Source organism: Micropterus salmoides, unplaced genomic scaffold (assembly GCF_014851395.1).
Source record: "Micropterus salmoides isolate LMB-PRFRI ecotype aquatic unplaced genomic scaffold, ASM1485139v1 Ms_hic_scaffold_5, whole genome shotgun sequence".
Lineage (NCBI taxonomy): Eukaryota > Metazoa > Chordata > Actinopteri > Centrarchiformes > Centrarchidae > Micropterus > Micropterus salmoides.
In genome coordinates, this window is record NW_024044237.1 from 31,639,085 (window position 1) to 31,665,051 (window position 25,967).

Sequence of the window (25,967 nt, forward strand, 5' to 3'; positions counted from 1 at the left end):
GTGATGTTAGAATTTATGAAAGATTGCTAGTTTAAATCTCAGACGGTTTTGAAAAAAGACAGTGAATCATGTTAGAAAAAACACATCTCAGGCCTACAGCCTTTGTCTGCGTCTCAGTATGGATAGTCTACAGGGTTTTTTCCTTTGCAGTTGAGCTGGATTCTGCGTTTATATCACAGCTGGGTATTTTAACCTTTAAAGAGTAATTCTTCCACTGTGCCAACATTGTGCCTTGTTTGTCAGCTTCACCACATCCCCTCCATCTCTCTCTGAAGAGGTCCAAACAGTTTTTGATTAGGGACAGATGTATGTGTGCCATGAGCATATTTACATTTATTCATTTATCCAAAGCGACTTACAATTGCTATATACACTCACCTAAAGGATTATTAGGAACAACATACTCTAATACTGTGTTTGACCCCCTTTCGCCTTCAGAACTGCCTTAATTCTACGTGGCATTGATTCAACAAGGTGCTGAAAGCATTCTTTAGAAATGTTGGCCCATATTGACAGGATAGCATCTTGAAGTTGATGGAGATTTGTGGGATGCACATCCAGGGCACGAAGCTCCCGTTCCACCACATCCCAAAGATGCTCTATTGGGTTGAGATCTGGTGACTGTGGGGGCCATTTTAGTACAGTGAACTCATTGTCATGTTCAAGAAACCAATTTGAAATGATTGGAGCTTTGTGACATGGTGCATTATCCTGCTGGAAGTAGCCATCAGAGGATGGGTACATGGTGGCCATAAAGGGATGGACATGGTCAGAAACAATGCTCAGGTAGGCCGTGGCATTTAAACGATGCCCAATTGGCACTAAGGGGCCTAAAGTGTGCCAAGAAAACATCCCCCACACCATTACACCACCACCACCAGCCTGCACAGTGGTAACAAGGCATGATGGATCCATGTTCTCATTCTGTTTACGCCAAATTCTGACTCTACCATCTGAATGTCTGAACAGAAATCGAGACTCATCAGACCAGGCAACATTTTTCCAGTCTTCAACTGTCCAATTTTGGTGAGCTCTTGCAAATTGTAGCCTCTTTTTCCTATTTGTAGTGGAGATGAGTGGTACCCGGTGGGGTCTTCTGCTGTTGTAGCCCATCCGCCTCAAGGTTGTGCGTGTTGTGGCTTCACAAATGCTTTGCTGCATACCTCGGTTGTAACGAGTGGTTATTTCAGTCAAAGTTGCTTTTCTATCAGCTTGAATCGGTCGGCCCATTCTCCTCTGACCTCTAGCATCAACGAGGCATTTTCGCCCACAGGACTGCCGCATACTGGATGTTTTTCCCTTTTCACACCATTCTTTGTAAACCCTAGAAATGGTTGTGCGTGAAAATCCCAGTAACTGAGCAGACCGGCCTGTCTGGCACCAACAGCCATGCCACACTCAAAATTGCTTAAATCAACTTTCTTTCCCATTCTGACATTCAGTTTGGAGTTCAGGAGATTGTCTTGACCAGGACCACACCCCTAAATGCATTGAAGCAACTGCCATGTGATTGGTTGATTAGATAATTGCATTAATGAGAAATTGAACAGGTGTTCCTAATAATCCTTTAGGTGAGTGTATGTCAGAGGTCGCACACCTCTGGAGCAACTAGGGGTTAAGTGTCTTGCTCAGGGACACATTGGTGGACGAGTCACAGTGGGGAATTGAACCCAGGTCTCTCACACAAAGGCATGTGTCTTATCCCCAGCGCCATAACCACCACAGATATTTTAAACATAGTCACTTTAGGCCACTGTGTGTGCATGCATGCGCAGTCTGAGTGTGAGAAAATTCACCAAAGCCTCTCAGGAGCTCACCATTCCCCCTTTAGAGGTCATAGCTTGGTGAGAATACCACAATCTGGCCACAGTTTAGTTTACAAAAGATGTTGGGGCTACAGTTTGGAAATCCACTGTAATCCCTCTTACACAGCTGGTGCTGTAAATGAGCGTTGCATAAAAAAAAGTCACAGTTGATTTTTGAGAGGCGGAGGTGCACTGTTGTTTGACTAGTAGGCAGTGGCAGCCAGCGTAGGCTTAAGATCAGCACAGGTTTGTGGCTCGGTCTGACTCGGCTAGACATCAAAGGAGATTGAACCCATATCCTGCTGGGAGGCTAATCTGGGATTAGCCTGCAGCGATCATGACCTGGGACCGCAAGGTAGTGCAGAGATGGGAACAAACATTAAAAAAAAAGAAAGCAGGATCTTAGCTAAACAAACATTTCCAGCATATCTGTTTGAGTCTAATTTATGGTAAACGGGTTGAGCCAAAGGTCATTGTAATCTTTGAAAAGAGCCTTTTCTTGTCAACAAACAGTGTTTCTGTTTGTGCTTGTGCCAGTTGAGCACAAGATTTTTAAAAAACGGGGACCACTTACCAAAACATTGCTCTATAGCACCACTGGTGGTCAAAAACTCCATGGACAACATAACATGGACAAAATAAGAAAAACATCTCTATACTAAAATCATAAATAAATCTCACACAACACTACTGATTACAGTCTCAAAATGTACACGAAAATTTAATCATCACCTTTCTGACATTGGGACTTATTGCAGGGCTGTTGTTTTACATTTTGCTGTACAGACTTTGCTATTATTGTGAAATGCTTAAACAATTTTCCTATTCATTTAGAGTCAATAAATAGATCAAGCCTATTAAATAGATCAAAACAAAATGTATCATTATCAACTAAAAATGTCAAATATGGCAGCTCAAATGTGAAGATTTTCTGCTTGTCTCTTATATCTTTTGAAACCTGAATGCAGTGATTCATTAATGATGAAAATCATCCCCAAATATAAATTTTTGCAAGGATGCTGTATGAAACACTTGTTTGGTATCCACATGTTGGTCCACAACCATTTATATGCAAATGCAGATAATCACTGAGACGGCTCAGCTGCATATAGTAAGTAAATTGGTTTATACATCCAATGCTTATTTCATTCTTTGCACTCAGTGGTTTAGTCTCATTGCTGGTGTTGTCAATCATTTGTCACATGTTCCGTACCAACAGCCTCACACAGGATGTGTGCACAGTTGGCCCACACGTTCTGCTAACACAGGAAGTAGTTAAAACAAGATGTTCTCATAACATCATACTGCTCAGTCAGATAATGATCACTTAGCCTTCATTTATTATATTTAGCAAAACGTAGGGGTGTATATTTAAGGTTGTTCTTGTTTTGATACCTTCCTGTGATTTAACTAATATTTAATAGTGAGCTTAGGTTTTGAGAGTAGAATTATCTCTGCCAGTCTCTATTTTTCATTTGCATGGTGTAACTCCGCAAACAACCCTGTCAGGGTGGAGTTACAGGAACTCTCTCCAAACAAATAGTCTTTGGTAAACACTCTGAGCTGTGAGAAACTGGCAGTGGTAGCACTGATGCTGCTGTGGTTTTGAACTAGAACCAGTTGGACCAATATATCTGCTGGACTTCACTCTGCAAGCTCAGTATTTCCTTAATTAATCACCATGCTGTGTGAGATGAGGTACAACCAGAACAATCCATATGGTTCTACTTTGGTTTGTACGCTGAAGTAAATGTTGTGTGTCCATATTTCAGGAGGGAAAGAAAGCGGCTAAAGGGACTGGCTGCATGTCAGTTTATCATTTAAAGGTGAATGAATGAAGTCCAGTGATGGTCAAATTTTAGTTTGAAAGCACTTTAGAGGACCGCCTGCATGTCAGAGTTTGTCTGAGGGTGCTTGACTATGTTGCATAATTCCACATATTTTTACATATTTTTGATGACCGTACAAATTTATGACAAGTTGTGAGCAGATCATAGCTGGCTAGCTCTTAATGAAGAAGCCTAATCAAGAGTCTAAAGGTTGTTAGTAAATGCTGGTGTGCAATGGATCTTTTCTGGTAGTAAGTTCATTTAAAAAGTCATATTTTAAAGATGCACTCTGTTTTTTGTTTGTTTTTTTTTTGTAATAAGCACCCCACATCCTTGAAGTTTCCTTCAAGATGTTTATGTTTTGAAGGTCAACTTTGACTTATGTTAACTTTCAAAACATCATCAGCGACATTTTTGGGAAACGAAGGTTCAGTTCAGTTTTTTTGGCGGGGTAATTTGTGTTATTAATATCGCATGTAAACACTGCATGCTTGATGGGTTCAAGATACAAATGCATCAAGCTTGACATCCTGTTAAATTCAGTTCAAACTCTTCAGGTCTGAAGAAACTGTTATTTGGATGCTTTGTTTAATGTGCTCAGGAATCCATGAATACCATATGTGCACAAATACAGGCTTGTAATCGCATGAAGAACACAAAAAAGGTCTGTAGCTATTCTGGTTGAAACAAGGATGGGTATGCTACCCAAGCTTGTGAACTCTGTAGTAGTGCACATATTTAGGATCTAAATTTTATTAACTTTTTTGTATTCAGCGGCTCCCCTAACTTTTAAAAAAATTTTATTCACGTATCATGTGATTCTATGCGCACTAGGGTTGCAACTTATGATTTTTAAATCTGCAAATTATTATCTCGGTTTACTGATCATCTGAAACTGCACTGAACAAAATAATATATAATATAAATGCAACACTTTTGTTTTTGCCCCCATTCATCATGATTTGAACTCAAAGTTCTAAAGACTTTCTCTATCAACACAAAAGGCCTATTTCTCTCAAATATTAATCACGAATCTGTCAAAATCTGTGTTAGTGAACACTTCTCCTTTGCTGAGATAATCCATCCAACTCACAGGTGTAGCATATCAAGATGCTGATCAGACAGCATGGGTTTTGCACAGGTGTGTCTTAGGCTGGCCACAATAAAAGGCCACTGGAAAATGTGCAGTTTCACTGTATTGGGGGGATCCGGGGGGTCCAGAAACCAGTCAGTATCTGGTGTGACCACCATTTGCCTCACGCAGTGCAACACATCTCCTTTGCATAGAGTTGATCAGGTTGTTGATTGTGGCCTGTGGAGTGTTGGTCCACTCCTCTTCAATGTCTGTGCGAAGTTGCAGTCAGGTCGAGACCCCGATGAGGACGATGAGAATGCGGATGAGCTTCCTGACAGTTTGTGCAGAAATTCTTTGGTTATGCAAACCGATTGTTGTAACAGTTGTCCGGGTGGCAGGTCTCAGACCATCTTGGAGGTGAAGATGCTGGATGTGGAGGTCCTGGGCTGATGAGGTTGCACGTGGTCTGCGGTTGTGAGGCTGGTTGGATGTACTGCCAAATTCTGTGAAACGCCTTTGGAGACGGCTTATGGTAGAAAAATGAACATTCACTTCATAGGCAACAGCTCTGGTGGACATTTCTGCAGTCGGCATGCCAACTGCACGCTCCCTCAAAACTTGCGACATCTGTGGCGTTGTGCTGTGTGATAGAACTACACATTTTGGAGTGGCCTTTTATTGTGGCCAGCCAAAGACACACCTGTGCAATCCCCATGCTGTCTGATCAGCATCTTGATATGCCACACCTGTGAGGTGGATGGATTATCTCGGCAAAGGAGAAGTGCTCACTAACACAGATCTGTGAATGATATTTGAGAGAAATTGGCCTTCCTTGTACATAAAGAAAGGCTTAAATTTTTTAATTCAACTCATGATGAATGGGGGCAAAAACAAGTGTTGCGTTTATAATTTTGTTCAGGTCTGTGAAATCCTGCTTCTTAAAGCTATTTTTAGCTTTTATTCCTATTTTATTTACTGTATTATATACTTTTTTTAAGTCTTTTTCTGTGGCAGGTTGCACTTTCTTGGAATAACAATTGAAATTATTGAATTTCGGTCTATTAAACGTCAGGAACAATGAAAAATCCCCAACTTAATTACTCAAAGCCCAAGTTGACCCATTCAAATCACTTGTTAAGTGATGTTTTGATGATTTGTTAAGTTGATCAAGATTGTTTTCAAATTATTTTTTCTTTGATCAACTAATCATCTTAACTGTATTGTGCACAATAAGCTTTTGACATTGTAGGACCAACCTTTAGAGGCATGTGGTTGCAGCTACCATTGAAAATTCGAGTTAAAGTGGTGATAATCAGTTAAATCACTCCACAGTTAAAGGCACAAACACTAAAAGTAAAATAAACTAAAAGAGGAAGACTCATGAAAATAGATGAAATCATGTCCTGGTGGTTAAACAGAGGTAATGAAATGATGAGATCAGTGTCGCATTAAGCAGAACAAAAAGTCACATTGCAGAAAGAGATTCAAACTGAGCCTGGCAGCTCAAAATGACAGATTCCTCACAGCTCTGCAGAGTCCTCTTAGCAACAGACAAAACCAGACTCCATTTAAATTCTGCACATACTCTCATTGGCTCTTACACCGGAGTGACTCGAGGGCATTTTCTCTGTCATACATGATCAGGGCAGGAGAGCAAGAACGTTTGTTGCACCACCAGGGCATCATGACCTCTGAACTTTTACCTTCTCACTTGTAATTGCTCATATTTAGTTTATCAGGTCAAAACTTGACACTTGATACACACAATTTTGCTTTTCAAGTATTTTAGAAAAAGTATTTTAGAAGTCAAATCTCAAATTCTCACAGCAATCAAAGTGCATGTTGAGGTACAGATAAAAATCTTAAATAAATATTATTTTATACGTACGGAAATTAAATTGAAAAAATGTTCTTAGAACACACAACAAATGTTCTTAAAATAGCGAGATGGGATTTTGAAAACAAAAAATTCAAGGTTATGTCACATTTCACATTTATGCAACGATCCAGTTAATTCATTATTGCCATAAGTCAGTCTGTCTCGTTGATTTTCGACATTGCCAACAGTGGTCTAACACAGCCAGAGATATAAAAGAGACTAAATATATCATGGTATGAATCCTGTCTCATGGTAAATACGGTAATTTATTCCTATCCTCATTTTTGTGACCTACGTTGGAAGACAAAAGTGTTTATAAATATTCTGAACCGCCAGTCAGGGTGAAATATATATAAAATACACTGCAGCAACAAGAGCACTGCTACTGTATGTTTTAAAAATAGAGAAGTCTTGAAATGCCAGTGTAAACAGTGCAGACCATCACATTTCTAGAGCCAAACATCCCCTTGTCGAGAAGTTGTTAAGTCATGGGTGCCTATAATCCTGTCAGCTGCAGCAGATGTACAATATCACGATAATTTTAATACTATAGGAGGCAATAACAATCTGTCATATCACCCATGAAATAAACAGATTAAATGATTCATGAGCCAGTGGGAGAGAGGCAGGGTATGAGAAGTGTGTTTTCAGTAGGGGCTTCAGCATCTGTGCGTGTGTAGTGTGTTCTTACTATAAACAAATACGCTGGCTTTTCAGTTGAACAGAGGAAAACACCCCCAGGCTCAGGAAACAGACACCACTGTGTGTGTGTGTGTGTGTGTGTGTGTGTGTGTGTGTGTCTGTATTTCTATACGTATGAGGATTCACATGTCCTCATAAGCAAATAGACAAAACCTAAATCCTTTTTTGCAGAGTCTTGGTTGTTAAAATGAAAGTCACAGTTTCAGGAAAAAACATCAGTGCTGATGTGTTCATACTTTATGAATGTGAGCGTGGGTCATATGCCAACGTAAACACTGTCACAACATCCTGTAAAAAAGTAGCAATGTGTTTTATGAGCAGTTGAACTACCTGTTGGGTTGGTGTTGGTTTCTGTCGAGCTCGTTCCCACAATCAGAGCGTTTTCACTCCAGGCTCTCTGGCAGGAAACCTCATCCGCTCTCTCTTTCTCCCACCAGTCTCGTAACACACACACACACACACACACACACACACACTGAGAGTTCAGGATTTCTTTTCTGTCCTGTAAACCGAGCAACTGTAGCCCATCTCACTCTCTCGCTCCACATATTTCGAGCCTGGTTGTCTGATTTCAGCACAAATATCTAATATCTACTTTAATCGTCCTGTAAATATCTTTATCCGGTTGATTCTGCCTAATTAGTTCATTCAGACGAATTTGGTCAAACTAACTCAGACCTTTGTACCTAGTTTCCCCCAACCATGCCTCATTTATTTCTTCTGAAAATTACAATTTCCTTAATTTCAAATAATTAATTTGATCTTTTACACTTTGTCCTTAACACATGACCTACATTAGCACCAGATTTTACAGACAACTGTTGCGTTTTCAAACCTCCTGCTAACAAAGACAAGAACCAACCATGTGTTAAGTCGGAGCTGGGAATGACGTCAGGCCCGAGTTGACCGTGTTACAAGTCGGAAAACCTTGCACAACTAGCCAGGTTAGCCATTGTTACCAACGGCAATTGATAAAAACACATTATGCATGCTAAACACAGTAGCAACACGTCCACTGACAGCAGCTGGACAGCACTTTGTGTACGAAAATTGTACTGATCATTGACCTGACTCCTCTTTCTCTTTCTGTGGCACTCAGACCCAAGCTCATTGGTTCCTACTGAAGACGCAATTCTTCAAAGACATAACTTTATTTTTAGAAAAGGCTCACTAATTCCAGCTAGTCACTGTAGTTTTTAACAAGTATGACTCAAACAGGAGGTAATAGTGCTTTTGTTGGGGACTATTTTCAGCAGTGGATTAATCCACATTTCGTGCTGTAGTGCAGTGATTCCCAATCAAGGGTACTTATGTTGTTGCCACCACCATACAGTACTGTAACCTGTTATATTATATATGAGTGTGTGAAAACTAGTTAGCAAGCAAGCACAGAAGTTTAAACCAGTAGCTAAAAATAATGGATTAATGCTTGAAATAGTTAGCACAAGTGTTGGATAATAATAATTGTAACAATTTCCACTTTTATATGATCATATGATTTTATATGAGTGTTTATATGAGTGTACATGGTAGGTGGGAACTGGTGAAGGGGTATTTGAGTTCAACTGACAGGGGCTGTGGGGGTACCTTGGACCAAAAAGTTTGGGAACCACTGTTTGAGTGAGTATTTGGGGCAGCAACATGGTGTATGTGGGCTGGAATGAAAATAAACTGCAGTGGTTCATGGTAATAAAGAAACACTCAGTGTAACAATGAGGCTCATTGATGTTGTTAATAGTTTTTGGACAACAGTGGAGCTCTATGGTGTAGCGGAACAAGATATTTCAGGCTTTGGATACTGTTAGAAGGATACATTCATTTCTTGACAGAAATGACAATATCTTTTTGTAAATGCAAAAGTGTTATTACACTACGTCGCATTCACCAGTCACACACATTCATACACTGAGCCTAAGTGCTCAAACAGAAACTAACATTCATACACTGGTGGAACAGCCGCCAGGGGCAATTCGGTGTTCAGTATCTTGCCCAAGGACACTTCGACATGCAGCCCGGAGGAGCCGGGGATTGAACCGCCGACCTTCCGATTAACGGGCAAAGCTCTAACTGGCTGATGAGATCATGTGCTTTTTATAGAGCGCGGTCACAGGGGAAGCGGCAACAAAGAAATGACATCACCTGTCAGTTGTTCAGCCCATGTTACTATTCAGCGCCATCAGTTCACATGCCCCCCACCCACCACTCTATACTACTGGAAATGGTCCAGATCTGTCCCTGGAAGTTCCTGGATAGTGGCAGCTGATTCCAGCAGCATCTATTATAAACCCAGCGCTTCCTTGCATCTTTTATAGTCCTGTAAACAGCTCAGCATCCAGCTCCGCTCCCTGCTGACAGACATACATGTAAACAAAGCCTGAAACAAAAGCACACTGTCCCAAACACCCCACCCTTTCGAAATTTCACCCCACCATTGTATAACTCTGCTTCCTCGGTGAATATGAACCCCAGTAGCCTCAATACACACTCAAGCCATTTTAACTTAACAATATGTTTATTTCTGTAAACATGGCGGTTATATAGGCAACAACACACAAACACCTTCACATTCCGTACAGTAAGTTAATATACCTTCTTGGATACAAAAAGAGAGATGGAGAGGAAACATATGAGGAAGGGAGGGTAGGGTCACTTTGTACAGGAGAAACAAGATCAGCACAGAGCTTCAGGCTTCAGAGATTCTTCAGTCCAACACCGATCCGAGTTCAGCTGGAAGACCCTCCGACTGCCTCCACTGTGCGTTACGTAGCTTGAACCATGCCTGGAGGAAACAAACAACAAAACAAGGACAAATGCATCAATGTGAGGTGTTAAAACTTTTATTAAGAAACAAAAAGGGCAACCTAAAAGTGCTGTGTTATAGTGAGTTTTCAAGAAAGACTATTGCAAAAACTATAGTACTGCTGTGTATGTGCCACTTAAAGAACTCAATTGTTTCAGCTGGTGTCTATTACGGTTTGTTTAGAGGTAATTTGAGTATTACTGCCTTAGACGCTAGCCTGGCAATAGACTTTATGTTCTTAATATTACTACAATGTGTATTTTCATCTGATGAGTATAAAGCTGCCATGTTTTCTTTGTGAGAGTGAGATGAGAAGATGTTTCTAGAGACACTAGAGGCTAAGTACCTCTCCTTCTGGTGAACCACCTTGGGACATTGTTTTGAGCTACCTGTAAACGGGTATTTAATTGAAGACACACGAACATTTAGCATTCTAATATTAGCATGTTTGAATTTAATACGCTGACATTTACGATCTGACATTTAGCATTTTAGCATGCCTCCTTTAGCATGTTAACAAATTCACAGTAACACGTTTTATCATACTAGCATAATTAATGTGTCTACAGTTAGCAGGTTAACATGCTAATGCTTAGCATGTAACATTATGCTATTTATAGGGTATGACAATAAAATTTGCATCTTGTGTAGGATATCATTCAAAGCATGCATGAGAGTATGTTACAAAAAACATTAACAGGATGGCTGCAAGTCATGTTTTGTATTTGCATCTAGAACAGAAACTTTTAGTTCATGGTTAAATGAACAATTTCAGGATGAAGATGAATATCATGAAAGAATCATGGAGAAATCTTCATACCAGCTGTTGGTATGAAGCTGTTGGTTTGTTTATAACTATTAAAGAGTGATTTAAAGAGTGATTAACTTTTTCATCTTCACAATCACATTACAGTCACATTTCTTGGTGCATGTAAATGTGGTCACTGACTCACACAACAGTGACCCTGGGGCTCAGCTGTATCAGGGAAACCACAGCAGACAAATGTTTCTAGCCAGTTTTAACAGAATTCAGGCACTGACTGGGCCTATTTCTCGGCACCCAGTTCCCTGCAAAAGCTGTTTGCACTCTGACCGCTCCACTAATAAACTCTGACCAAATGATGACTGCACCGAGTGCCTGGACACACACCCGTGACCCGGCGCATTGCTGTTTTGCGATTTGTGTTGTCAAGGGATTCACAACAGTGTTGACATCATCTCGATATCGCCAAAGGGAAAGGGAGGGATTCAGGACGGCGGCCTTCAAGACACAAGACCCTGACTGGCTGTATGAGACGTGCACCTGGCAGGAGGGACGGTTTCCACATTTTGTACTGAAGGCACATGAGATTGGAGTCGTCTGGGTTTGCAATTAAAAAGGCAGAGACTAAATCAATTCAGTGCGCTGGGATTTCACATTTGTGTTGCTCATTCCTACAAGGAAAAAAAGTTTCTATCTTGATAAATATTTAATGTCTTTCAACATTAAAATATTTATCAACTAAAGTTTAAAAATGCTATTTGCTCTTCCAGGTTTGAATGAATGGGAGTTTGTACTTTGTTTTGTTCATGATCGTTTTTCAAAATGTCTTTGAATGTCTTGTGAAAGCATTAGTCACTTCAGAACAATAATGGTGAGATTTATAAACCTGCTGACCCATACAAAGATGCCTTTGTCATTTCCCCCCTAGCACTGGCTTACATAACAAGGTCTTTTAACTTTGACTCTACCTTTATGTCATTGACTCGGCAGCACTGAAAATAAATAAACGGTCTTTTGAAAGGACCCTCAAACATGCAGCACCGAGGCCGAAACACGTTATAAATGCTGTTAATGTGAAATAGGGAGTGGAAGCCGGGGTGTGTTTCTTCAGCCACACCTTCTCCAATGAAATCTTTGTTAACAAATCCAAAAGGCTCAACAGGACGGGTGCCAGGAAAGAAAAAGAAAGCCACATCAGCTAGAAATGAAGTGAGGTCTATTGATGAGGGGCCTGGCTCCTCCCACCTTTGTATACGATGAATGGAAACAGTCACGAACACTGGTAGAGGAATTAAGCAGCATAGTGAAGTTTTAGTTTAACAAACATTTTTCACAGCCTCTCTGGAGCCAAATACTGAAACACCTCTGCTGTTCTAGTAATGACACGACAGCGGACACTTCATCAGCAGTAAGACTCGACTAGCTGCAGACTGAGGACCGGATCTTGTCCAGTCTTACGCAGCGTGGTCATGTTCGAGGGGGGTGATGTTATGGACAGGAATTATCATACATACAGGTAACCTTTTCAATGTACATATAAGCATGTGAGTATCATAATAAGACAGTTTTAAAAACATCTGAACCTATCCTATAAAGGGTTACTCTATTCACTAGCGACGATACACATAACGGGCGATTTGAACCCGACTCCCGACCAGAGTTGGATCAACTAATCAGCTTGTTTGACCTGCAGGTCTGGATGACGTGTCATTTATATTTGGGAGGTGTGTGTCAGCTCCTTTGCATTCCATAACAATAACCATAACCATAACAGCCTCTGCTGCATAGTTTTTATTTTTAGGCTATATCCATTTTCTTCTGAAATGCATAACTACAGTGATTGTGTTTTGGGGTATGAGCAAGGGCCCATTGTGATAGACAGCCAGCGTAGACAAGATGTGAGGCTACACCTGCACTTACAAAATACTTCATCTACCCGTTCGCACATCAAGATCAGATCTTTTTTATGCCCGTTGTGACTTCAGTCCTGAGAAATCTAGAGGAACTGGTTTCTGGAGTCATGCATGACTGACGCACACAAGTAATGGATTGGTGAAATGTTAGCGTTACTTTTGAAAAGGACACACGTTCCATGCCACCTGAGTTTCTCTACCAATCTTAACCCGTTTGTCAGCCTCACTAGCGCAAACATGATCCGAAATTTGCTTATGAAATTACCCTGATATTACGTCAACTCAAATGACTGAGAATTTGCATGTACTGTAGGACTTTACCTCCCAGTGAGTACAGCTAAACAAATAGCCTAGTCTTGTTGTTTGCCTGCCAAATCCTGAAGATCAATACCAACTGACTGTTTTTATTCCAAAATGAGACATTTACCGTTTACTGTTAAAAACAAACTTGTTATGGGTGATGACTGAAATTCTCAGAGTGATTTTTACAACCATCTATCTATCAGAGGAATGGTATTGGAGGAGCCTGCAGAACTTCAGTGCACTTTCGCCATGTTGGTTGTTATCGGCGCTCCGAAGCTTCACATCTGGCTCCTGATGTGACAGTTGCCCAGCCTTTACAGTAAGCCAAAGACATTCCTCAGATAGAGGGGTGGTGGGAGTGTTTACATGTGGGAGAGGGGGGGTGGTGATTAAATACCTAAGAAATAATGCAACATTTAACATATTTGGCAATCACTTCAATTCATGCCTATAACAATGGGCTTCACAATCACTGTCAGGCACTTTCCTGCTGGAGTGGAAGTTAAGCGTTAGCTGTTTCTGATTTGAATAATGATGTGTTCATTTGGGAAAAATGCAAAAATTGTTCAAGCTTCTCAAGTGGGAAATTGTTGCTGCTTTTCCTTGTCTTAGCATTGATCGAACATCTAGTTGCAGCCCTAATAAGCTCTGACTTGGAATTCTCCATGTCCTAAAAGAAAAAAAAACAAATTAGCATTGTTTTCCTACAAACCTGGATGAACATGTGGTTGAAAGCTCTGGAAAAAGAGAGGACCTTGAGTAGTTATTTTGTCAAAGTTCTGTTCCCAAGGTTAAGAATGTACTTTCACATGTATTTAAATCTGTTTGCCAATTTAAAACTATCATCTATCATCATTAACTGTTCATCTAGCAAAAAAGTTGACAATTAATCCATTAGTTTAGTCTGTAAATTGCCACAAAATACTGTCTGACTAACACTCCAATTATTAAAGAAACTCAGGACATATGAGAAATGCAACACACCCTCACATTTGAAAGTGTGGCTTTTGTGCTTGAAAATATAAATAAATATAGTTTTCTGGTGATTCAGCTGTATATTAAAGTTCCTGCTGCATATTTGGAGCTTAAAAAACACTTGCACATCCACATGTTTTGTCAGTTTTTCCCCCCTCCTAGTATGGTATCCAACATATCCAACCAAATATGAAAACAGCATAAACACATGATCAGCAACAGCGACGACATCACCAGCTACAGAAACTAAAACCAACTAAAATTATGTTCCAGTCCCTCCCTCACTGTTTGACTGACAGATGATCTTTCCTTTAAGTCACCTCTTTAAACTTTAAATCACCCCCGGACAAATGAATCATTGTTTGTGAGGATGAACAACAGTTGTTCCCTGAGCTGAAAAAGCAGCAGGAAACTCGACTCTGACGTGACTTCACCAGGACAAACGACCTGGAGCTGCTCCAGTGATGATCAATGGGGCGCTTGCTGCCTTTGTGGTCAGTGTTTACACTCAGATGAGGATTATTTCATCAGATGGTGACGTTTTAACAGAAATATTGTCCAGGATCACCTGAGCTGTCCACAAACCTGCTCCATTCACTCTCAGCGGAGTGGCTCCAAGTCTGACATCACAGATTTTAAGTTATGTTTTGCTTTTCCTGCAGACAAATATACACATGTAGCTATACATCATGATTATCCCCCTGCAGAATATATTCTTTCCCAGAAAGCCTTGGACTGAGAAACTGATAGTGACACTGACAACCCTCATGACTTGTAAACTACCTGACACTTAGGAAACCTGACTTAATGGCATCACAACTAATTATTAACTCAAGGTCTGCAATTCAGTACAGTTTTGTACTTCACTCCAGTATTTTTGCCAACATTACACTTGTGCTCCGCTAAATTTCAGAGTGAAACACTGTACTCCTCTGCTAGTTACTTCACAGAATAAAGTAATAAAATATAAGGCACTGCTTTAGATTAAACTATTCAGTCATATAGTTCGAGTTAATGTCACCCAAATCTGCTGCATCTACAGCCTTCTTAAGTAATAGGCTATTTTTACCCTTCCTGGTCAATTTGTCATTTGTTATTTTAAGTGTGTTTCTCAATTAAGGTCAGAGGTGGCAGACAGACAGGAGACTTCATGTATAATATGTAATAAATGAGATTGTACAAATATCATAGACAAAATGTATTACAAAGGTCCTAAAGGACTCAGGAAGAATCTAGAGATTTAAAAAAAAAATGGTTAAACCACCCTAAAAATAAATGTGATTTGATAGGAAATCACAATTATCTTATTTAATAAAACATAAGGCACTGCTTTAGATTAAACTATTCAGTCATATAGTTCGAGTTAATGTCACCCAAATCTGCAGTGAAAATGGAAATACAGCCTTCTTAAGTAATAGGCTATTTTTACCCTTCCTGGTCAATAAGGAATTTGTCATTTGTTGTTTTAAGTGTGTTTCTCAATTAAGGTCAGAGGTGGCAGACAGACAGGAGACTTCATGTATAATATGTAATAAATGAGCTTGTACAAATATCATAGACAAAATGTATTACAAAGGTCCTAAAGGCCTCAGGAAGAATCTAGAGATTTTAAAAAAACTACCCCAAAAATAAATGTGATTTGATAGGAAATCACAATTAGCTTATTTATAACTTACTTTTAAGCATCAGACATGGCTGTTCAATGATCATTTCTGGAAATGCTGCATAGCCTACTATTTATTCAGGACAACCACTAAGCAACACCCTAGAATTAAAACATCTAAGCATAATAATCTATAAACCGAAAAAACTTAATTCCACAGATCTTCCTGGTCATACATAGCCTACAGTAAATATTAGGTTACTACTCACTTGTGTTTCCTCCTCTGACAGTCCGCACTCCGCAGCGATCAACATGAGCGTAGTCCCATCCGGATGCTTGGTGACTTTTTTAAAACTTTCCTCCAGCAGTTTGACCTGTTCCTCCGACAGATTCAGACGCTCCATCGCTTTAGAAGCCATATTCCTATGTCGTCCTGCTCTCCAGTCTGTCCGGAGTTTGAAACAGTTGGAGCTCCGTAGCCGAGGTGGAGATGTGCGCACAGCTGGACGTGCAAGGCACCGCGGTGCGCAGAGAACACGGAGATGGAGAAGCGTGGAGCGGCGGCGGCTCACTGGCAGCTCGGCGGGAGTGTGTGAGGAGGTGGAGGCAGTGGGTGTGTGTGTGTGTGTGTGTGTGGAGGTTTTACTACTGTCAACAAAGGCACGTCATGAGGCCCACCAGCAGAGCCCTCCCCTAAAAGCAACTCCCCCAAACATTTCAGCGCTTAAAGGAATATTACGGAATAAAGCTACTGATGAACTGTATTATCACAGTATTATTGGATAAGTAAAAAATAAATGGGCAGCAGTATTTCATAACAGGAATAAAAGCAAAACACTAAAATTGAAGTTATAGGTAGAAGTTTTTATTAGTTTTTATTAGTTTTTTATATTAGTTTATTATTTATCATGATTATGCCTCTGCCAGTGTTTCATTTTTGATTCTGCCACTGGGGGGCGCCAATGCTGGAATTGTTCCAATTCTAGTGGGGTTAGAGTATTTTAGTCTTGGTGGATAAAATAAAATTAAAATTAGTGTGTAGGCCTAATAGTGCTACTAGGTTACTGAAGTCTAATATATGTGGTTATAAGTGGTTTAACATTTAGGGAAATACGATTATTTGCGTTCTTGTAGAGCGTTACAAGCAGGGGGTGATTAGCATAAAGACTGGAAGCAAGGGGGCGACTGTCCAAAGTTAAAAATAGTAATAATCTGCAGACCAATGCATCTAAAGCCGTTTGTTTAACCTGTACAAAAAGAGGACTTTAGAAACGACTGTGGAGATATGTTACTTTCCATTTTGACACAATGGTGGAAATTAGTTTTTTAAACAAACACCTTGGGCCTTGATTACAGGCATACTAAAGCACGCTGCTCATTTCGAGCAGGCGACCATTGATTTTCCCGGCTAAAACAAAAACAGACTTGCAGATTTAATTAGCTGCAGTTAGCTAACTAATTAAGCTAACATAAACTTTATGAGTTGGTTGAACCTGCCGTCTGACTGTGTTTTTGTGCTAAGCTATGATTGGACATTTGGGTTTAACTAAGTCCCTCTATAACCACAAAATGTACTTTTCTGTTAGTTGGTGCAGGTTAAACAGGTAAGACGCTACATGTTAGTAGATTAAGAGATATATTTCCTGCTGCAGGATCGATTCTCAAATAAAAGGATAAACTAGATTATGAACTAGAGTATTTTACTAAATGAAATAAATTAAAAGTATTGGTATTGGTAGTACCTGCCTGAGTATTACTTGGTATCGGATCATAAAAGAGGTAAGTAGTATCGCACATCAATAGTATTTCCCAAAGAGAACCTGAAGCCAATGCGGAAGTGGCTGAAACCTGCATTCTTTCCAATAGCCAGCAGGGGGCGACTCCACAGGTTGCAAAAAAAAAAGTCAGATTGTATAGAGGTCTATAACAAAATGATCGTACTTCTCACTTGAATTATTACCTTATTGAACACTTTCCTAATGAGTTTTTGGTCTCAATCTTCTTCAATTCAGCATGATGTTCATTTTGTAAATTATGGTCCCATTTAGAGTAAAATAGACGATAAAGTGGGCTAGACAAATCTATCAGACATAGCAATCAATGCATAGCCCTCCCAGCTCCACCCTCTCATTTAAAATATAGCCACTTATGGTTTGAAAAAAAACAAGATTGGGCCAAAATGCAAAACTCGTGGCTTCAAAATGGTCACGAATGGATGAAGTCAATGAAGCTTCATCCACTTCTTTTATACAATCTATTGTATTTCCAGACTTTTCATTGAAGTCCCCATAAAAGCATTATAACAGTTATAGGGATGATAGTAATACTTCTTAATAAGCTTAAATATGCTCCTACAGCAAAGTAAAGGAATATAAAGAAATGTTATAGGATAAATAAATCACTTCATTATTAAGTACAACACACATTGGCCAGTCCCAACAGGAATATTAAAGTCATTTTTTCCCAGCTTAATCCCTCTATGTTTATGTTCATAAGTCTTATCCGCTCTCATTAGAGAACATGTTGACTAACCTGAAGAGAGCACTAAATTATGGGAGGCACCTGTTCAAGCACGACTACAAAGACCAGATAGGCTACTCCTCACTCTCTACTCACATACGCACACCCTTGAAATACTTTTCTCCCATGTGAATTACGCAGTCTTCACTGTGCTGTACTGTAATGAGGTTAAATACTTACAAGACTCCGACATGATGCAGACTGTTGGGGTCTCCTGCAAAGCAAACATCCTGACCAAGCATGTTGAATTTCACGTGGTAGGAACAGTAAACACAGGCCTGAAATGATCCCATATCCTTAAAACATGCACATACAGTTCCTTCTGATGTCATCTTGGGATTTTGATCATAATTATGTTGGTACTGTCACTGAAAGCTTGACTTAAGCAATAGCAAAGCTTGCTGGGTGATTTCCTCCTGCCTGGATTTTGGTAATAAATAAAAAGAAACAATACATAAATCTCACCGGTGATACAGACAGCAAGCTAAAGCTAGTCAAAACATATTCAGGCTTCAGGTTGTTTGTTTATCCTTTTATGCAGTTATATTTGCACTATTGTTAAGGATCTACTGTGTTTGACATACAGTATAAGCTCAGTCTTTTTGAGGCACACTGAACATGCTGGGAGATGTTTTACACCCCAGAAGGTTTGTCTCCTTAACTTTGATTGGAGTAATATAAGCAAATTTAAGGAAATGATCCCCCAAATGCCTGGTTTTATGGGTATAAGGAGACGATTGTTGGTATATGATAGCCAGGAGGTTGTCGTGCATGAAAAGCTGAATACAACAAAATAAAGTGTGAAGATTTTTTTTGTGTGTTTTCAAACTAACTGGAATGGAAACTAATGAAGATGACAGGACTGTCATGAATCTAAATTAACCTTTTACCACCCACTGTTCTGCTCGCAGGACACTTTGTAGAACTATGAAGGCTGCTGCTATGAAAAGTTCCATGCAAAAGAAAATGAATATGATTATACGTGTCAATAAATTTGACTAAATTTCACTTTTGGTCTCTGTGGTCATAATCAAAACAAATGCCTTGGCATAAAAATAATCCAGATGCAACGCTTGACAGGGGCTGAACTAAAATGGTGTAAATAGTCTGTACTTGCACTAATTAGTCAAATGACACTTCGACATGCAGACTGGAGGAGCCTAAATCTGTTAAAACTTTATGCCCAACTTTATCAAAAAGGTCTATAAATCAAAAATAGTCCATTTCTTTTAATTGAGTTGCACAAGGTTTAAAAGGTTTAGACCAAACAAAATGCACTGTAAGCGTTACAAGTGCAAACTTATAAAGCTGCAATATATTTATTTTTATGCTTGGTTTCCAGTAAAACAACACATAAATACAATTTAGCAGCAAGAAGGTGCCAGATGTTGGACGTTCACCAACACAGGATAATAAATAATCAGCTGACGCTTTGGCCAACCACCACATGTCCGTATTTTCCCACATTAGCCAGACATGTCAAAATTGTCCTTTATAATCAGAATGAATCATTGAATGTTATCCCTGCCTTAACAACACACCATGTGGTAATTCTGCTGATAACAGTTATGATAGACAAACATAATATACTGTAGGTTCTGTGGAACACAGCGGAAAACATCCCACACACAACACTGCTGCTGTCGGAGCTGATTGGCTGATAAGAAAGGTAACCCCTATCTTGGTGATCCAAAGTTCACATGGTAAACGTGATCGTTTTCTTCTCCTGGATTTGTAAATGAATAGAACAGCACTCTCTTTTATTGCTTGCAAAACTCATTAAATGTAACCTCTGTTCTTTGATATTAATTTAAGTTCCAGCGTGGCTCACAATGCAATCATGTGGCTACCTGAAAGTATCCAAAAGTTGTTTAAGTTAAGAGACAGCCTATGATTGTGATGAGGAATGTGCATGATTAAGAAGTAAATAGTTAGATAATTGATCCTTAATTTAATTTATGGAAAAGAAATGAACTGAAAATCCTTATGTTTAAAAAATATAGTTAATGAATGAATATAACAAATTTATGATGAGGATGGCATGTTGGCATTAGCATATTTTTGAAATATTTACTTTTTATCTATCCTTTTCAATTTGTAGAAAATCTTGTTTTCAACTGTATTGTTTTGCAGGGAGTAATCACTTCTTTATTCTACCTAATCGTGTAATAACTTACAGAATAAACTACATTTCCAATAAAACTGTCAAATTGAATCTATTAATATGAATCCTTTATTAGTAACAAGTTAAATGATCAATTAAAAGCTAATAAATAACTGTGATAAACCAATAAAGATAAAAAATTTCAACCAAGTCACTGTAACTATGGAATCAAGTTTCATAACTATCAGTGACTTTATGCCACACCCCCAGATGAATTTCCTTTCTTCCTGTACATATTCATTTTAATTTTTTTTTGACAGAAAGTGAGAATTCTTTGTTCTTGTATCACACAGGAGGAGTTTATTTTAGCAGTACATCACCGTCCTCCAGCTACTGAAGGCAGTGTCGTATCCACAAACTCTGAATCTTCAGATATCCGACAGAATGCTGACACAGTGAACAGGTCGCTAGTTTTCCTTCTACTGTACGTGTGTGATAACAGGACTAAGGAGCAGCCCAAAAAAGAGAAACACCATGATAACAGTGAGCGGCTGTGACTCCACAATGGATATGAGAGTAAAAATATCACAGGTCTCGACCCTTTATTTCCAGCCAGTTTTCTTAATGTGCCCCTATTTCCTAGTATACACGACCCCAAGTAAACCCCCAAGTATTAAAGAAACAGAGGAGCCTGATGGGATCCATATCGGACTACAATTAGCAAATGTTTAGATGAAGATGTGACTGTCCACTTTTCCAAACTCCTGAACCTTGTTAACAACTAACAAAACTAATGTAAACATCAAATGAAGCACGATTGTACAACTGAAATACGTAAATCACTGAACTGCTGTCTTCTCAGCCAAAGACATAAGGGCAGAAATTAGAGGTGTGAAGACTCACAAGACGTGACGATGCACTATATATCATAAGAACAAGAAAGACGTGACGATGCACTATATATCATAAGAACAAGACGTGACGATGCACTATATATCATAAGAACAAGACGTGATGATGCACTATATATCATAAGAACAAGAAAGACGTGACAATGCACTATATATCATAAGAACAAGACCTGACGATGCACTATATATCATAAGAACAAGAAAGACGTGACGATGCGCTATATATCATAAGAACAAGACGTGACGATGCACTATATATCATAAGAACAAGAAAGACGTGACGATGCACTATATATCATAAGAACAAGACGTGACAATGCGCTATATATCATAAGAACAAGAGGTGACGATGCGCTATATATCATAAGAACAAGACGTGACGATGCGCTATATATCATAAGAACAACAAAGACGTGACGATGCACTATATATCATAAGAACAACAAAGACGTGACGATGCACTATATATCATAAGAACAAGAAAGACGTGACGATGCACTATATATCATAAGAACAAGAAAGACGTGACGATGCACTATATATCATAAGAACAAGACGTGACGATGCGCTATATATCATAAGAACAACAAAGACGTGACGATGCACTATATATCATAAGAACAACAAAGACGTGACGATGCACTATATATCATAAGAACAAGAAAGACGTGACGATGCACTATATATCATAAGAACAAGACGTGACGATGCGCTATATATCATAAGAACAAGACGTGACGATGCACTATATATCATAAGAACAACAAAGACGTGACGATGCACTATATATCATAAGAACAAGAAAGACGTGACGATGCACCATATATCTCATAAGAACAAGAAAGACGTGACGATGCACTATATATCATAAGAACAAGAAAGACGTGACGATGCACTATATATCTCATAAGAACAAGAAAGACGTGACGATGCACTATATATCATAAGAACAAGAAAGACGTGACGATGCACTATATATCATAAGAACAAGAAAGACGTGACGATGCACTATATATCTCATAAGAATAAGAAAGACGTGACGATGCACTATATATCATAAGAACAAGAAAGACGTGACGATGCACTATATATCATAAGAACAAGAAAGACGTGACGATGCACTATATATCATAAGAACAAGACCTGACGATGCACTATATATCATAAGAACAAGACGTGACGATGCGCTATATATCATAAGAACAAGACGTGACGATGCACTATATATCATAAGAACAACAAAGACGTGACGATGCACTATATATCATAAGAACAACAAAGACGTGACGATGCACTATATATCATAACAAGAAAGACGTGACGATGCACTATATATATCATAAGAACAAGAGGTGACGATGCACTATATATCATAAGAACAAGAAAGACGTGACGATGCACTATATATCTCATAAGAACAAGAAAGACGTGACGATGCACTATATATCATAAGAACAAGAAAGACGTGACGATGCACTATATATCATAAGAACAAGACGTGACGATGCACTATATATCATAAGAACAAGAAAGACGTGACGATGCACTATATATCTCATAAGAACAAGAAAGACGTGACGATGCACTATATATCATAAGAACAAGAAAGACGTGACGATGCACTATATATCTCATAAGAACAAGACGTGACGATGCACTATATATATCATAAGAACAAGAAAGACGAGACGATGCACTATATATATCATAAGAACAAGAAAGACGTGACGATGCGCTATATATATCATAAGAACAAGAAAGACATGACGATGCACTATATATCATAAGAACAAGAAAGACGTGACGATGCACTATATATCATAAGAACAAGAAAGACGTGACGATGCGCTATATATATCATAAGAACAAGAAAGACGTGACGATGCGCTATATATATCATAAGAACAAGAAAGACGTGACGATGCGCTATATATCATAAGAACAAGAAAGACATGACGATGCGCTATATATCATAAGAACAAGACGTGACGATGCGCTATATATCATAAGAACAAGAAAGACGTGACGATGCGCTATATATCATAAGAACAAGACGTGATGATGCACTATATATCATAAGAACAAGAAAGACGTGACGATGCACTATATATCATAAGAACAAGAAAGACGTGACGATGCACTATATATCATAAGAACAAGAAAGACGTGACGATGCACTATATATCATAAGAACAAGACGTGACGATGCACTATATATCATAAGAACAAGAAAGACGTGACGATGCACTATATATCATAAGAACAAGAAAGACGTGACGATGCACTATATATATCATAAGAACAAGAAAGACGTGACGATGCACTATATATCATAAGAACAAGAAAGACGTGACGATGCGCTATATATCTCATAAGAACAAGAAAGACGTGACGATGCACTATACATCATAAGAACAAGAAAGACATGACGATGCGCTATATATCATAAGAACAAGACGTGACGATGCGCTATATATCATAAGAACAAGAAAGACGTGACGATGCGCTATATATCATAAGAACAAGACGTGACGATGCGCTATATATCATAAGAACAAGAAAGACGTGACGATGCACCATATATCTCATAAGAACAAGAAAGACGTGACGATGCACTATATATCATAAGAACAAGAAAGACGTGACGATGCACTATATATCTCATAAGAACAAGAAAGACGTGACGATGCACTATATATATCATAAGAACAAGAAAGACGTGACGATGCACTATATATCTCATAAGAACAAGAAAGACGTGACGATGCACTATATATCATAAGAACAAGAAAGACGTGACGATGCACTATATATCTCATAAGAACAAGAAAGACGTGACGATGCACTATATATCTCATAAGAACAAGAAAGACGTGACGATGCACTATATATCATAAGAACAACAAAGACGTGACGATGCACTATATATCATAACAAGAAAGACGTGACGATGCACTATATATCATAAGAACAAGACTTGACGATGCACTATATATCATAAGAACAAGAAAGACGTGACGATGCACTATATATCATAAGAACAACAAAGACGTGACAATGCACTATATATCATAACAAGAAAGACGTGACGATGCACTATATATCATAAGAACAAGACTTGACGATGCACTATATATCATAAGAACAAGAAAGACGTGACGATGCACTATATATCATAAGAACAAGAAAGACGTGACGATGCACTATATATCATAAGAACAAGACGTGACGATGCACTATATATCATAACAAGATGTGACGATGCACTATATATCATAACAAGACGTGACGATGCACTATATATCATAAGAACAAGACGTGACGATGCACTATATATCATAAGAACAAGACGTGACGATGCACTATATATCATAACAAGACGTGACGATGCACTATATATCATAACAAGACGTGACGATGCACTATATATCATAAGAACAAGATGTGACGATGCACTATATATCATAAGAACAAGACGAGAAGATATTTAAACACTATTTTAAAGAAACATTCAATGCAGAAGTGTGTGTGTGTGTGTGGGGGGGGGCAGTAGTTTGTCTTTTTCTTTAGCTTAAGTTACATTTTAGGACAATGCACATTTGTCTATATTTACAATGCATTGCATATTTTCTCATTGTGAAAATAAACCTTGTTATTCAACATTTCTTGTTGCAAGCTATTTTTCAAAACATTTTTAACAAATGCTTTCAAAAAGTGATGAGTACATGTCCAGCGTAAAATGACACCTATGTTCTCAGCTAATCACAACAGTTTAAGTTTGTTGATTGCAATTTTCACACGTGTGGCTCCTATTGCACACCGAGCGGTCAGTGGAACGGGGATCTCTCTTTTAATTTCCTTTCTCAGGTTTCATTCATTTTCCTTTTGGTATAAGTTAAGACATCAGCTGTGTCTCGCATCCATAATACATATATACACTTCAGTGAGTAATGTATTCACGCTGGAAAAGTGACAAAATGGAGTATTAAACCAGATTAAATCCGGTCAAATTTTAAATGTGTCCTGGCGATACGGTACTATTCTTGCACAATGCAATGCATTAAGGAAATCTTGAGCTGCTCACATCTGAGAAACATTAATTGTTGGTAATTGTGAAAAACATCTACAGAAAGCAAAACGTAAGTATTCATCTTTAAAAAAATTACTTCCTTTCTTTAAGTAACATTCTAAACAAGTAATTAACATTCACTTTTTGTTTAACACAGTATACTATATGCATACTGTATGGACTTGGTATTTAATCTGGGAGCATGTGATACCGTTGATCATTGTTTGAAATTATATTTATATTCCCGGTGCTCTATGTGTTTTATTCTTGTTACTTGATTTTAATTTTTTACTGTTTGCTTCTTTCTCTTAATGTTTTTTATTCATTAGTGTAAAGTATTCTGTGATCTCTGGGTTTCACATGCATTATAGAAAGTGTGTTACTAAATTCTATTGTCCGATACTTAATTTTTATCTGCAAAAGAGACTGGGTATAGGCTGAGGCTTGTAACTTTGTTGTATGAAGAGACCTTTCTAGCCATAATGTAACAATAAGTTTTATCAGGTTCACAACAGGTTCAAATCTGGCTAACACCAACATTAGCACACCAACCGTGTATAAAAAAAACAGTACTGTCAGTGCGTTCTTGGTCAAAAGCCGCCTTGTGTTCCCTCAGGATGTGATTTCTGCTGGGAAAATAAAACAACCCTGAGGTAATAACCCTCATGACAAAGTCTGAATCATTATGATCCCATGTGGTATTCCTGCAGCGAGAC

General features: G+C 38.7%; 1 protein-coding gene across 1 annotated transcript; it reads right to left on the reverse strand.

Moving 5' to 3' along the window:
* Positions 1-9,780: 9,780 nt before the first annotated feature.
* hopx (HOP homeobox) lies at positions 9,781-16,266 on the reverse strand. Its single transcript, XM_038700200.1, has 2 exons — positions 15,917-16,266; positions 9,781-10,069 (listed from the first exon to the last, which is right to left on the reverse strand). Exons 1-2 carry the CDS (start codon positions 16,064-16,066, stop codon positions 9,992-9,994), a joined length of 228 nt encoding a protein of 75 aa, XP_038556128.1. The 5' UTR covers positions 16,067-16,266; the 3' UTR covers positions 9,781-9,991.
* Between the last annotated feature and the right edge of the window lie 9,701 nt (positions 16,267-25,967).